Source organism: Larus michahellis, chromosome 8 (assembly GCF_964199755.1).
Source record: "Larus michahellis chromosome 8, bLarMic1.1, whole genome shotgun sequence".
Classification (NCBI taxonomy): domain Eukaryota; kingdom Metazoa; phylum Chordata; class Aves; order Charadriiformes; family Laridae; genus Larus; species Larus michahellis.
The window spans coordinates 37,926,602-37,940,683 of NC_133903.1; the positions used below are offsets into that span (position 1 = coordinate 37,926,602).

At 41.6% G+C, this 14,082-nt stretch overlaps 1 protein-coding gene across 4 annotated transcripts in view; it reads right to left on the reverse strand.

Moving 5' to 3' along the window:
- The window catches only part of SLC44A3 (solute carrier family 44 member 3), a 40,961-nt gene extending 39,811 nt beyond the window's left edge, over positions 1 to 1,150 (reverse strand). For 2 of the 4 annotated variants that reach the window (XR_012588632.1, XM_074597054.1), the window contains exons 1-2: positions 942 to 1,094; positions 601 to 708 (exon numbers count right to left, since the gene is read on the reverse strand). Coding sequence is in view for 2 of the 4 variants with exons in the window: in XM_074597054.1 (XP_074453155.1) it covers positions 601 to 708; positions 942 to 968 (135 nt within the window). In the remaining 2 variants the exon portion in view is untranslated. The other 2 variants (XM_074597056.1, XM_074597055.1) reach the window with 2 other exon arrangements.
- Positions 1,151 to 14,082: the final 12,932 nt, after the last annotated feature.

Below are 14,082 nucleotides of genomic sequence, written 5' to 3' on the forward strand. Positions count from 1 at the left end.
TAAGCATAAGACAGCATGTAAAAGAGGCTATCCTGTTCACAAAGGTCAGCTTCAGCTTCTGTGGTGTTCAAAACGCAGATGTATTCCTCCGCGTTAGCTTCCATTAAAAGAGTTATTAGGAACTGAATTGAAAACAGATTAATAGCGTATTCACGAGAATCGTGAGTAGCCTCAGATCATGAAAAAGAATTCATACTTAAGAAGGACAAAGCCTGTTGCATGCTGTTCTAAACACAGGACAGACAGTGGCTTGATCTAACTTGAGACAGACGTTGCAAGATAACAAGACTACAATGAAAAAGTGGAAATAAGAGCTCAGTCAGAGCCTGGACTAATTGACAAAAAAAGCCAATTCTAAATGAGCCAGCGCCGGGCACGCAGGGCCTCTGAAGCATATGGTCAGGACTTCAACGTCTGTGGAAGGCTGCAATAAAGCAGTGCACCGCTGCAAAGGTCACTTCTGTCCCAGTGCAACCCTGTGCTTGTGATAATTGCGGTTCAGATTTAGCGTACCGCTGTGCAGAACCCCACTAACTTTGGATCTGACTTTTCTTTCAGAAAAAAAAAAAAAGAAAAAAAAAAAAGAAAAAGCATGCTTACCAAACCAGCCCAGAAAAGAAAGAAGAGGAGCAACCAGGGCGTGTCCGTGCACTTCCTGTCAACCACCGGTCTCCATTCCCTCCGTTCGGAAACACTACCTCCGGAATCCTCAATGGAACAAAGAAAGAAAAGGGAGAAGAAAACAACAAACTTCCTGTGAAATTCAAATCCACTTTCGAACGACTGCCGTTTCTGAAAGCGCACAACCTTGCCCGCACAACGCCACGCACCCGCGCTCTCTCTGCCCGCAAACGGCTGCGCGGCACCTCCGCGGCGCGCTGCACTCCCACCGCACCGCACCGCACCGCACCGCACCGCACCGGCCCAGCCCCGCCGCCCACCTGCTGCCGCCCCCCGCGCCGCTCCATGCTCCCCCGGGGCGCGCCGGGCCCCCGGGCTGCGGGGGGGCGGCGGGCGGTGCCGGGCTGGGCGGGGGGCGGGCGGTGGCAGCTCCTCCTGCCGCCGCCGCCGCCGCCGGGCACTGCCAGCCCCGTCCCCGCCGCTCCCCGCGCAGCCGCCGGGCAGCCGCCTTTGAGGGGGAAAACGGCATTTCTCCCCCCGAAACGGCGGCGGGCCGGGGGCGGCAGGGCGGGCGGAGCCTGGCAGCCCTACGTTCCCGCAATTAATTTCCCTGGGTAGTTGGATGGGTGGCGTTGGCCGGGGCAAGAAGCGCTCGGGGACTGCCGCGACGCTGACGTCTTATGTCGGACCGTAATTACCTCTCATGGGTGCCCAGATATATTGAGTGTGCTCCGGAGTAGCCACACGGAATTCGAGCAGTGACCTGAATGACCAGTGAATCAGAGAATCACAGAATGGTTTGGGTTGGAAGGGACCTTAAAGACCATCTAGGTCCCACGCCCCTGCCCTGGGCAGGGACACCAACCACTAGACCAGGCTGCTCAAAGCCCCATCCAGCCTGGCCTTGAACACTTCCAGGGACGGGGCATCCACAGCTTCTCTGGGCAACCTGTTCCAGTGCCTCACCGCCCTCATAGTGAACAATTTCTTCCTGATATCTAATCTAAATCTGCTCTCCTTCAGTTTAAAACCCTTACTACTCATCCTATTGCTCCGCTCCCTGATAAAGAGTCCCTCCCCATCTTCCCTGTAGGCACCTTTAAGTACTGGAAGGCCGCAATGAGGTTTCCCGGGAGCCTTCTCTTCTCCAGGCTGAATAACCATGCAGAAATCATTAGCCGTTTTTAATAACCTGTTTTCTCAGTGCTGTCCCTGTTGCCTTTTTATGTGTATGTTCCCTAAGTTCAGCTCAATTATCTAGAGGAAATTAATACTACAAATTGAAAAGATAATAAAAGGATGTTTTTATTCCCTTCCTGACAGTCAATGGGAAACTCTTGAAGAAGTAATACAACATCTTCAACTGCAATAAAATGGAATTAAATTGAAGCCGTTTTGGAAAGCTGTTTAAGAATTGGTCCATCTTATACAGGAGACAGAGCACTAGGCTGGTTTAGCTTAGAAAAAAGAACTTATTCCAGTTCTCAAGTGAAAATGCAGAGTGCAACTTTGGTCACAAACTAGCATACGTGTAAGTAAATTGGTAAAATCAGAAACCGGAATTTAAAAAGAAAAGAATGAATCTCTGCCCCAGAGCACATCATAGTCCTTCTAAGCTACCTGGAAATAACCACATTTTTCAAAAGAAGTTAACCATTGCCTTGTTTCTGAAATTTACTTTTTAACGGATTTAACAGAGCTCTGTACAACACTGATTTAAACTTACCGACCCCTCCGCAAGAAGGGGTTCTGAGAAGACAGGATAGGAAAGATTTCTAAAAACTCTGTGTCTTACAAAGGATGTATTAAAGCATTTAGTTTCCAGCCAACTCACAGTTCTTGCCTTTATCAGCATTTTACCTTTTAATGCTCATTATTCATCAGTTTGTTGAGAATTTTCATAATTTGTGTGAAATTTAGAATAAAATTCACTTTGCGCTATTGAATTTTAAAAATATGTGAAAAATGTAATTTTCCCTTGAAACACAAATGTGTATTTTTGTGTGAAACTTAACTTTTTCTGTAAGAGAAGTTTAGTATTTTAATTATATTAAAAATATCCAGAGTTATTAATCACTTTTAACCTAGACAGAGAGTAACCTCATTATCTGAAAAAGAAAAATCATTCTAAAAGAACAATGCCAATGATGAAGGCTGATATTAGAATTTGATGGCTTGCTGTCATCACATGCTAATATTAACTTTCATTATTGATCTGGCCCTTTTTGAATGATTCTCCTTAAGCTTTGTGTTGCGTTCTTACTGTGAATAAAGGAAAAGAGCAAGTGGAACGAATATTTTTAATAAAATCCAGATTCCAAGCAACTGAAGTTCATGGGAAAACACTGTAACCAGGAGTAAGGCCTGCTTTTACCAAGAAGTATCAATCATACGCCTTGTATTCCTTCTACCAGCCTAGGAAAAGTTATCTTATACTTGACAGAAAATAATTCAGGATTAGAATAGGATATTTAAAAAAAACAAACTGTAAATCAAATATTTTAATTGTAGTAGGGTTTTTTTCTGAATTTCAAACATGATCAAGTAAAACATTCCACTTAGTAAGAGATGAGTAATTTTACGGTGTGTCACTAGGTGGCGCTCTGGCCTTGTTCCGAGTTACCGCGCAGCGTTTGGGACGGGTTTGTGCCGCGGTCAGCCGGCGCGCAGAAACGGGACTTTCCTGCTACAGGTGAGGAGAACACCAGGAAGCATGGCTCAGATCGGGTAAGGGATTTAAGCATCCACATCCGAAATGTAATACCAAAGCTCTTGTTTGTTATTTGTCCAGTCCTGCAAGTGCCCAAATTGCCAAGATTTCCTTTTATGAGAGCACTAATGCCTTGGCCGGAGAGGCGTATGCAGGCTTGTGCTCTCCCTCTGTTGAGAAGCCCAGGTTGGAGCCTTCGGTCTCGATCCCCTGGTCACAAGATGCTGACCTTATAATATGCTTCATCTAAGTCTTGTATCCAACTACAGCCACATTTGTGGGAGATTAGTATCACGAGGGTCCACATCCACATATGAATCTTCACTGCTCTCTCCAGTATGTAATGTTCCTTGTAAAGGCAAAAAATACTTAAAATCCTGGAGTACCCAGGCACTCACAGTGATTTAATTGTGAATTAAGACAGTAACCATTCAGCTTGCCTGGTGTGTTGTGGTGTGGCAACCACAGGAAGGGAGATGATAAACATTAACATGGTCAAAACTACTTGTAGTTTTTTACATGTTACTCATCTTCAGACATGTTCATCAGCATCGGCAACAGAAATACTGCAGCTGAGAAAACTCATGGGCATTTTTCTCTAGTTTCAATTCTTTGTTTTTCACAGTCACCCAGAATATATACAAGAAAACCAGACATAAACTCATTTCCTGACTCCAAGCCTCTGCTTTAATCACAGGGTTCTTATTATTTCTTATGAGCATGTTAATTCACAGAGAATGAATCTTGGTGCTGCCTGCACTTAAGGCTCCACTTTCGTACCAAGAAACTTTCTTACCTGGTAAAAACCGGGGCAGGAATTTGGGTTGGGAGAGGAAGGTCTTAAATGGAAGCATGACAGTTCCTTGCTAGACTGGTTAAGTGAGATGGCTACCCTCATCTGTACCCCCTTCTGGGTCAGGCAAGGAACGGAGACCAATTACTTTAATAGCAGGACACAGCAATTGAGAAAGTCAACGTAAAAGCCAATATTTTCTGCCTAGTTAAAGAAGGTGCAGCTGAGCAAAATTTCCATTACTCTCAAATGATCTTGCTTACGTACAGCAGCTTAGCAAGTAGGCACTATTGTCCATATGGAGCTATGTTATTTGGATTATCCCGAACTGAAACACCCAGAGACTGAATATAATGCCACCTATTATGTTCAAGCTGCTCGTCAGGTTCTCTGACAATTTCCACTCTAAGAGCTGGTGTTTATGACTTTGCCTCACTTGAACCCGTCAGTCTGAAACTTCTCACGGCAGGTGCTGAAGGTTTTTGGACAACTTCAGCACAAATTATTCAGTCATTTCTAAGAATGAAATTAGAGAAGCAGACATTATGGTGTCTCTGGTCTGGGTAGTAGCAAGGGAATTCTTATAGGTGATTTGGATCAGAGATTTTTAATGGACAAGGAGAAAGAAGTGCTTTCTGCCTTTTCTCATGTCCGAGAAACTTCATCCCTTGGAGTTGATAAGGAATACCTTAGTTAAGAAGGCAAGCAGGGCCTAGGAGCTCTCTGAGAAAGATTAGGGGATTCATAAAGGCCAGTATCAGGAAGGATCATTAAAGCATTTAACTTAATGCTGTACACAACGGGCCATTATGCCACTGTTGAACCCCAGTAACTGCGACTGACTGAGCAAAGACACTAGAAACAGAAGTCTTAAAGGAAAATGGAAGGCTGTGACAGTAGGGGACAGGCAGAGAGAGGAGGTGGACAGAGGACTGGCTGGCGAGGGACAGCATGCCGGATTGGAGGGGAGGGTATCTCGGGATTAAACAGGCAATTGCGCAAGTCCCGAAGGTACATAAATGCTTAAGACTGAGGGGAATGAGCAAAGGAATCCGGATCTGCTACCGCTCCCTTTCATAGCTGGAGTATTGCCTTTCCTCTGCTGCCAGCAAATGTCCACAACGCTGGCTTGAAAGCATCCTGTCGCACTCCGGCCTGACTAACACCTCACATCACCCTGCCAGCTTTCTGATCAACCTGCTGGTGCTGTGAAGTTACTCCGCTGGATCCACGGGCAGAGGTCTGGCCTGTGGAGCCAGGGAATCCAACCCTTTTGATGACTTGAACTAGTGTCTTTATGATATTCCGTGCTAGCCTTTTGGTTTGCTCATCTGGAAAATCCCACCTGATAATATGTTTACAACTGGAAAATTAACTACTCTGTTATCCGTATAATGATGAAAATGCACAAAAGATAAATTGAACTATTTTTTCTAGTAATTTGATGATTTTTGATATGCTCCACTTCTCAGCCTTAAATGTCACTTGAATTCAAGAAGTTAATAACCAGTTAACAAGCCACTTATTTCCAGCTTCCAATGAACATCAATCCCACCTTCTTCCTGATATCTCCAATGCATTGAGGAGCTCTATTTTTATTTCAGAATATTGATTATTGAGCAGATTATCCAAGGATGTAGAAGAATAGAGTGTGCACATCATATAGCCCAGCTATATAGCTTTAGCTTACTATTGCTAACGACCACCCCTCCTGTGATTTACCAACCATATGAATCATTCAAGGAAGGAGTATAATGCCAGAAAGTTAGTTTGTTCCACTTTCCACACCAGCAAGCAGAGATCTGCACAAAGAGCCCTTTCATCCCTGCCAATACACAAGCTAAAGTACAGTCTGACCCTCGGAAAGTGTTTTGAGTGTATTTGCTGAGCTGAATCTGATACTAAACTTTAGAGCTGACTCATTTCAAGGTTTTAGAACAGAGCAAGAGGATCAGTGTTTCAGGATTAGATGGTGCTTTATAAACCAACCCAAACAAGAAACAGTACCTAAAGCTGTAGCTTTGTGGGGTGGCAGAATTACAGTGTTCTTACTTAGTGTTCTGACTGGTAAATGGCCATAAGATGGAAGAGCTTGAGCTGGAACCACTTCTATTGTTCAGGACTGTTAATGTCCCTCTCCAGTCCAACGAGTAGACATGCCAGTACATTTGAGTGCATCAATACAGAGACGTGATTGCATTGCTCTTCACAACACTCCAAAAAATACCCAGGGAAGGAATTAAGCACTTGAATTTCAGAGAAATTGAAAAGTTGAAAGATGTGGATTTGTAAGGTCGGAGAAGGGTGGCTTGTTCTGTAAATTACGGAAATGGAAGGCATTCTTGAGAGCAGCAAAGAAAATGGAATAACCTGGGATAAACCTAAATCAAACAGACATCAAGCTGGACCACATGGAGTCTGTAGAAATACCTGTGACCTACACAGTCAAGTCTAGTTCTGAGTGAAAAGGGTGAGAGGTTTTCATTAACTGGGTGGAAATCACGCAAGTGTGGTTTTTATCAACTCTAGATAAGCAGCAGATTCATTACGAGGACGAGACTGAAGTTTTTTGTGCCAGCACGAGATCCTCCATTGATAGTTTAGTTCTTTTAAGGGCAATTTGCATTAATGGATTCAGCTACCGAATGTTTGCCAACGGAAAATAACCATGTCGAACCCAGAGAGGCAGCTTGGACTGCAGGTTTGAGACGAGTCCCTGTGGGAAGTGCTGCGTTCCCCCACACGATGTCACCCCCGGGCAGCGCTGCCAGCCCTGCTCGCTGCCGGCAGCAGGAGGGCTGCGAACTCAGGCGGTAAGCCCATAGAGCATCGCTGGCTTGACACTGCCTTCTACATGCCTTAAGTGCAATTCTGTTGGTGCTTTCAGTTTTGGACTTTCTGGGCACTGCTTCTCACTGGTTCCTCTAGTGACTACTTAAGACTAATTCCGTGGATTTGCTATACATTTATTGCATGGAGGTTTAAAAGCACAAACAATTCTGTCTGTATTTTACAGACTCATAGAATGGTTTGGGTTGGAAGGACCTTAAAGATGACCCAGTTCCCACCTCCTGCCCTGGGCGGGGACATCTTCCACTAGACCGGGTTGCTCAAAGCCCCATCCAGCCTGGCCTGGAACACCTCCAGGGATGGGGCATCCACAACTTCTCTGGGCAGCCTCTTCCAGTGTCTCACCACCCCCATAGTGGAGAATTTCGTCCTTATATCTAATCTAAATCTACCCTCTTTCAGTTTAAAGCATTCATTTGATCTGGAGGCAGAAAAGTAAGTGCTTTGTTAATGCCAACATTTAAAATGCTTCTCCACAGACAGGTTGGGAATTTTATGGTTGTCTGTTTAAACAAAACCTGTTATTGTATAGTGAGGCTTAGACATCAGCATATATTTTCTTGGGTTTTGTTTTTTTTGGTTTTTTTTTTTCTTTCCTTACAAATAGCACAGGTTTTATATAGAGTCATTAGATCATCTAATCTATTCAACCTTAATGCTCCCAACCACACCACGGGCAGCCAGCAGAGAATCTGCTCAAGTTATTAGGCTATTTGTGGACTTCATTGTATTCACTGCACAGTGTGGCCTATTACTTCAATCACTAGTCATAAGAATAATCACCACTTCAGTCAGGAGTTCCAGGATAAGGTTCTTCATGTGTAATAATGTGTTTCTGCATAATTTTATAAAAATGGATAAGATTCAAAGTTCCACTGCAATGCACATTAAAAAAGTCTCAAAGACATGGCATCCTCATTGCTTGAAAAGAGAATACTGAACAACCTGCTGTGGTCAGCCTGTTAATAGCGGGAGGAAAGGTGACTACCTATTTGCTTAGTGCCAGTAGTCTCCTTGGCCAAAGAATCAACAGTCTGCTCTATAAACACCGATGTCTGAACAGCAAGCTTAAAAAATCTGTATGCGGCTGGTCATGTTGAGTCAGATAATGGCCCACAAGATGTCTACTATTTATCTGACTTATTCTTTATACTGCCTTTGGTTTACCTCCATGTTTTTACAGAGACTTCTCATAAATTACCTGCTCAATTAAAGTTTCACCTGAATTACTCATGAGAAGAAAATCAACAGTGAGTGGAATGCAGCTGTGGAACTAGCAGTCAGTGACAGAGTTACAGAATATGCGATGGCATGATTTACGTAAACAGTTTATTCATCTTAATTAAAGTTACACTGAATCAGCACCAAGGCCGCATATGAGAAACACTCTCAGATGAGCAGCTCTAACTCATAGCACTTTTGTACTCATCCTTATAGGCACAACTGTTTACAGGATAAGAGCCCAACAGCTGAAATATTTGCTAAGAACAGTGATCCAGTTCTGCAAACCCTAATTAAACGTTGAATAGCTAGAGAAATAATTACAACTCTATAAAGAATTCCTGGGATCCAACATTATATGCTACTCTTTCAAAGAGAGGAACCCTGAAATCTACAGTCTTTTCCATGACATTTTAATTTTCCCCATTATCCAGAGAGATGTAGAATATTGTTATATATTATATCAGACTCTCTCGTAAGACCGTATCCTGCACATACGCGTGACATTCAGCTGGTTAGAGCATCTGGGCTCTAAAACAGAAGCCTGACAGCTCCATGTCGTTGGCCAGCCCTACTTTGCTTCAGGGGTCCATCCATTTGCCTCCTGGCACTTCAGGTATCAATATATAGTTTCATACAATTTTTAATCACTTCGCCTTGATGTTTCCATTGATCATTTAAAGTGAAAGAAGAAACAGTTTTCCTATAACAGCAGTACAGTCAATATTCACTAATTTTGTAATATTGTCACTAAAGTTAATTTTGTTCCATTTCTAAGATTAGATTTAAGAACTGCATTCTTCTGAGACTTCTTTCCAAGTAATAACACTGCTTCTGTAATAACAACTCATCAATTTGGTCACAATGCTTATAGGGAATTCTAATGCAGCTTATAAGCAATGTTATTTTGTAAAATGTTTTTGTGGTGTTAGGTAAAACGAGATACAGTATTACTTTTGTAGCAGGCATTGAGGCCTATGTAAAGAAAAATTTACGTAAATGTCTAGATATTGTTGCAGCATTGATTTATTTTAATCTTTGCACATCAACCAAGGAGTGTTCCTTATCTGTTGTGATTAAACAACAGAACAACAGTATTCCTAGTCCACCACATTATGGGCAAATTTATGGGATAGCTACTGTACTTTGATAATATTCACGCAATAAAAAAGAGTTATCATTCTACTAGCTGTTCCTACAAGAGATACATTTTTCCTCATAACCATGTATCATTACAGTGGAGTAAACTATTAGGTAATGTGTGATACAAAAACACTTGATGGAAGTTAAAAATATCTGCTTTGAGCAGCTATTTGAGGAAACAATGTTTTGCAGCAATCGCTGCATGTTTAATAATGGAAAGATATTTTGAAAAGAGGATGTTGGCCCTCTTTTTAGTGACTAAAATTTGAAGTAGTCTGAGCAATGGCAGTATAACAATTTCCTGTTCACGTAACACGTTTGCACAACATAATGTTGCTGATAACTCTAGCTAGTAAAGCGTGTAACACCCTAAGGATGTGCATGTGTCTGGGAATTCCCATGGTCCTTCCTGTCTACCAGTAAAGGGTAGTTGTAGGAATAAGACAAAATCAACATCTATGGGCTAATCATGCAAACTCTTATTCATACAGTTTACCACTCTTCACCCTGTTGACCTGTGAACTTTACCCTTCATATTTCCGTATTTAAATAGTCAATTATGTAGCTAGTAGTAATCCAGCTTTCTGTCAACACTTGTCTCAGAAAATAAATAGCGTGCCATAACAAAAACGACTTTAAATTTGGTTCTGCTTTGTGTATGTAGCTCTTCTAGGAGAGTTGGAGGCAAAAGGTGATTCTGCTCTGTTTCTGGCTTTTCTTTGAACCCACCGAAACCCATGGGTCAGGTAGAGGTCTGTCTAGCTGCTGCTGCTGGAAGCGGCGCATTTTGAAGCACACACACCAGGACACACCAGCAACTTGCACTCACAGTGTGCCCCCATACGATTATTTGTTTGTGGTTATTTGCTTGCTCATTCTTGCAGGGAAATTTTGCATGTGATTGGGCTTATATGTAGGGATCTGGCCTGTAGATAGTTTCTCCCTTCTTCTATGCCTCACTTGCTGCTATCAAGCAAGTATCTTCATCTCTCTGTGCCTTGGTCCTGCCTCTTGCTTGGTAAACTGGGAGCAGCCGTGTTCATCTAGCCTCATTGAGTGCTCTCAGATTTATACATAAAAAGAAAGCTATCTTTGCCACAAACGGCTTTGCTCATTATATTAATCTGATTGTGGTCTGCTATGGACCAACTTCAGTGTAAGGAGAAAAATATGTATATTGCATATAAGTCAGAACTGTGATACTACTCACGTAACAAGATTGTTGAAGTTCTAAAAATAGTGGCCAGTGTGCATTGGTTTTCCTATTTTCAGCTGATTTATTAAAAAAAAAAAATCAAATATTTTATCTTGTACTAGGAAAATAGGCATCAAACCCAAATACATTTATTTTAGATAATGTAATCTGAATAAAAACCATCAACTGCGATATGATTCCCCTAGGAATCAGCTATCTGCAAAGAAACTTCAACATGTGCGTCGCATCACTGGGATTTACAGCTGGAGCCAAATTGCCTTGAATTTTTTAAAAAATCATTAATAAAACCAGTAGTTTTTTGTGCTGTCTTTCCACAGAACACAGTTTCTGTCCTCACTAAGACACAGCCCCGGAGAAGTATATATTGTACGTGCACCTGATGCTTTGAAAAGGACACTCTTCTTCTAGGAGGGTTACAAAACAGATGCTGGGGTCCAAAGTAAATAGTGTTTCAGACATTTTTTAACAATGTATGTCATGGATGTAAGGCGTTAAATGGCATCTGATCAGATCTGTGGGGAGTAGCTGCAAGCTTTTTTATGCGTATTAACAAGCTGTACTCCATGTTTCAATTCTTGTTACTGTGGAGTGCCATAAAGCCTTTGTTTGAAATTAAAAGCGTGAAGATACTTATTTTACAAACATGGTAAGCTGCCAACGGGGACAGGGCAGCATGTTTCCTTGTACCTTATTTTTAAAGCTCTTCTGTGAATATGTTTGTAAATCAAACCACTAGTCATGTCTTTCATGTTGCAGCTTGCTTTTCAGGCTTTTCAATGAGAACACAATGCTGGTGCTTTAGTATTCTAGAACACTTCAGATTTCTGGAAATATCCATAATTTTGGTAACTGGAAGGAAGTTCCTTATTTCTCATACTCACGTTTGTTGCAATATTTTATAATTTAGAAATCCTCATGTGCAAATCTCACTTCCTTCCCCCTGGGGATCACGGAAGTAGCTTTTTAATACTGGCTGAAAAGTTTTTATTTTTCACGCAGTTGTCCATTCTTCTTTAGATTCAATTAATATAAATCACGTGGCAAACAGTGCTAGGTGTAATACAGAAAATTTGGTGGGATATAGAAAACAAAACAACTGATGTCTCAAAAGCTCCAAGATCAGAAGCAAAAGCTTCTGCGACAGAAAAGTTAAGGAGAGGGAAAAGGAGAGGAGAGATGTGCCTCAGGACAATGATCTTAAGCAGTTGGGTCATCAGAGAAGACACAGGCATTCTCAGCATGGACAGCAAACTTTCTCAGACAACCTCGTGCTATTTTTTCTTTGTTCTTACTTACAATACAGACAGAATGAATTCCGAAATCTCATGAGTCTCACTTCTCGTCATTATTTCAATGGCAAAATATAGAAACAGACAAAATCCTCTCTGCCTATCCAGAAAGATTGTAAAATATTAAACAAAAGAACAGTAATCTCTGGGCACAAAACCAAAAATGGGCATTCAATATGATTCTCATCTGCCATGGCTCATTGTGGTAAAGGGGAATGTAAGGTGTGGAAGAAGATACGCTGGTTGCTAATGTTTGCTGTCCTTCCCAATGTCTCAACAAATTAATTCTGTAGTTGTCACGTCTAATGCCTGAATCTCTCCAGGGATGGAGCCACCTTTGTCAGACTGTCCCAGTTTTCTGGGGCTTGTGCATGTTGATTGAGGGACTTTGAGTTAGGGATACTGTTATTTACCAATGCCATCCAGTCTTTGATGGTCTCAGAGTACAGACCGTATAATACCTTCTGAGATACACACCATTTGTAACAGTAGTTACTGTGTATAACTTTTCCTCCTGAAATAATTGAATAATGATTTGACTGATTCAGCCTTTTCTTCTGTTTATGAAATGCCAGTGACAATTTTTTTTAATGTTGACTTATTCAACCAATACTCTTTTTTTTTTCTTTTTTTACTTTGTTGACGACCAGTTCTAAACCCATGTTGTCTGTTTAACTGTGACTGGCTGAACAAAGGTATGTGTTACTGTTCTTTTCTGATGATAAGAACCTGAAAACTTTTATGGAACAAATACTGAACAGACAGTTCCATAATACACATTCCACAGTGGTAAATTGAAATGCTCAGGTGTTCTTGCATGTCGAATGGATGCAAACATGAACAAGGTAAATTGATTAATTTATATACTCACCTTGCTGATAATAAAATGCATATGCATTATTTACCCTGTGCTTTTTAAAATCTGATTGGTATATGGGTAACGGCCCAACTTAATATGCAATTGTCAATATACTGCATATAGTTAGTAATGCCGAGGAGGTAGTTGCTTGAACTGTCTGTGTTTAAACAGTGATGACAAAAGAATATCAGAGCCTGTTAAATAAAACTATATTAATAGTTTAATAAATATATTTAAATAACTAATAATAAAAACTATATTAAAAGTAATCGTTGATGCCTAACGTATTTTGACTCAGGCCTACCCACTCACCAGCATCTTTTCCAGGGATATATATGCCTGTTTACAGGTGTGCCGTGACCATACATTTAACCTGAAAGTAACGGTACTGCGAGGATACAAGTGGCCAGATACTTAAAGTTTAAGGGCATTCCTGAAACCCACTGTAGCAAACCAGCTGGTAGCCACAAGTACACACTACATGGCCATGTTCCCCTTGCATTATTCTCCAAGCTGAAAAGTAAATTGTTAAGTCACAATGTTGTGAACCTTCAGTATGAATACAAACATCTGAAACAGCAGTGACCAGGCGTGGATATATGAGCAGACAATGGACAGATGAGCAGACAATGCAAAACTACCCATCTATGCTTTGATTCATAGAAATGAGTGGGCCAGGCACAATGAGAGGTGGGCAGATTCATTGCTTTCTTTCATTCTTCTGAAAGGAAGAGATATAAGGAGGACAGGAAATGGAATATGCTACACTTTTTTTTCTTCCGATATACTCATTTTGTGTTTTACTTCATCAAATTTCCCAAATTTGGGAAAGAGAAAACAAATGAAAATTGGATAAAGGAAAAATGGGTGATAGAGACTGTCTCACCCCTATTCACAGCCCCATCAGATGGGGCTTGCATGATTCAGGGGGTCTAAATTGGGGTAGCCCTGTCGTTACAGCCTGTTGGACGGACAGAAAATGTCTCTGGAAATGCCAGTCTGGAATTTTTACGAGTTACAGTTCACTGAAACCAGCCGTAATAGGAGATGGAGCGGACAAATATACTCAGTAAAGTCTAATAAAAATAAACCTTGTGTGTATGCCTGTACTTCAAGTTGAACTCTAGGCTGGCAGGAATCAACCTGTTACCCAGAGACCCTGCAAGACTTCAGAAGGTAATAGGCCAAAGGACTGCAAAAAGATGCCAAAACGAACAGGCGGGAGCAAACTTGCATCTTGAAGACAGACATATAATACGCTCCATGCCTGGTATCAATGATGTCACAGAAATCATAGAAGCAAAAAATTTAATTCACCAGAAAGCCAGCACTTTCTCCAAAGTTGAGTCTGGACCAGTTTTGACTGAGGGGATCTGGTCG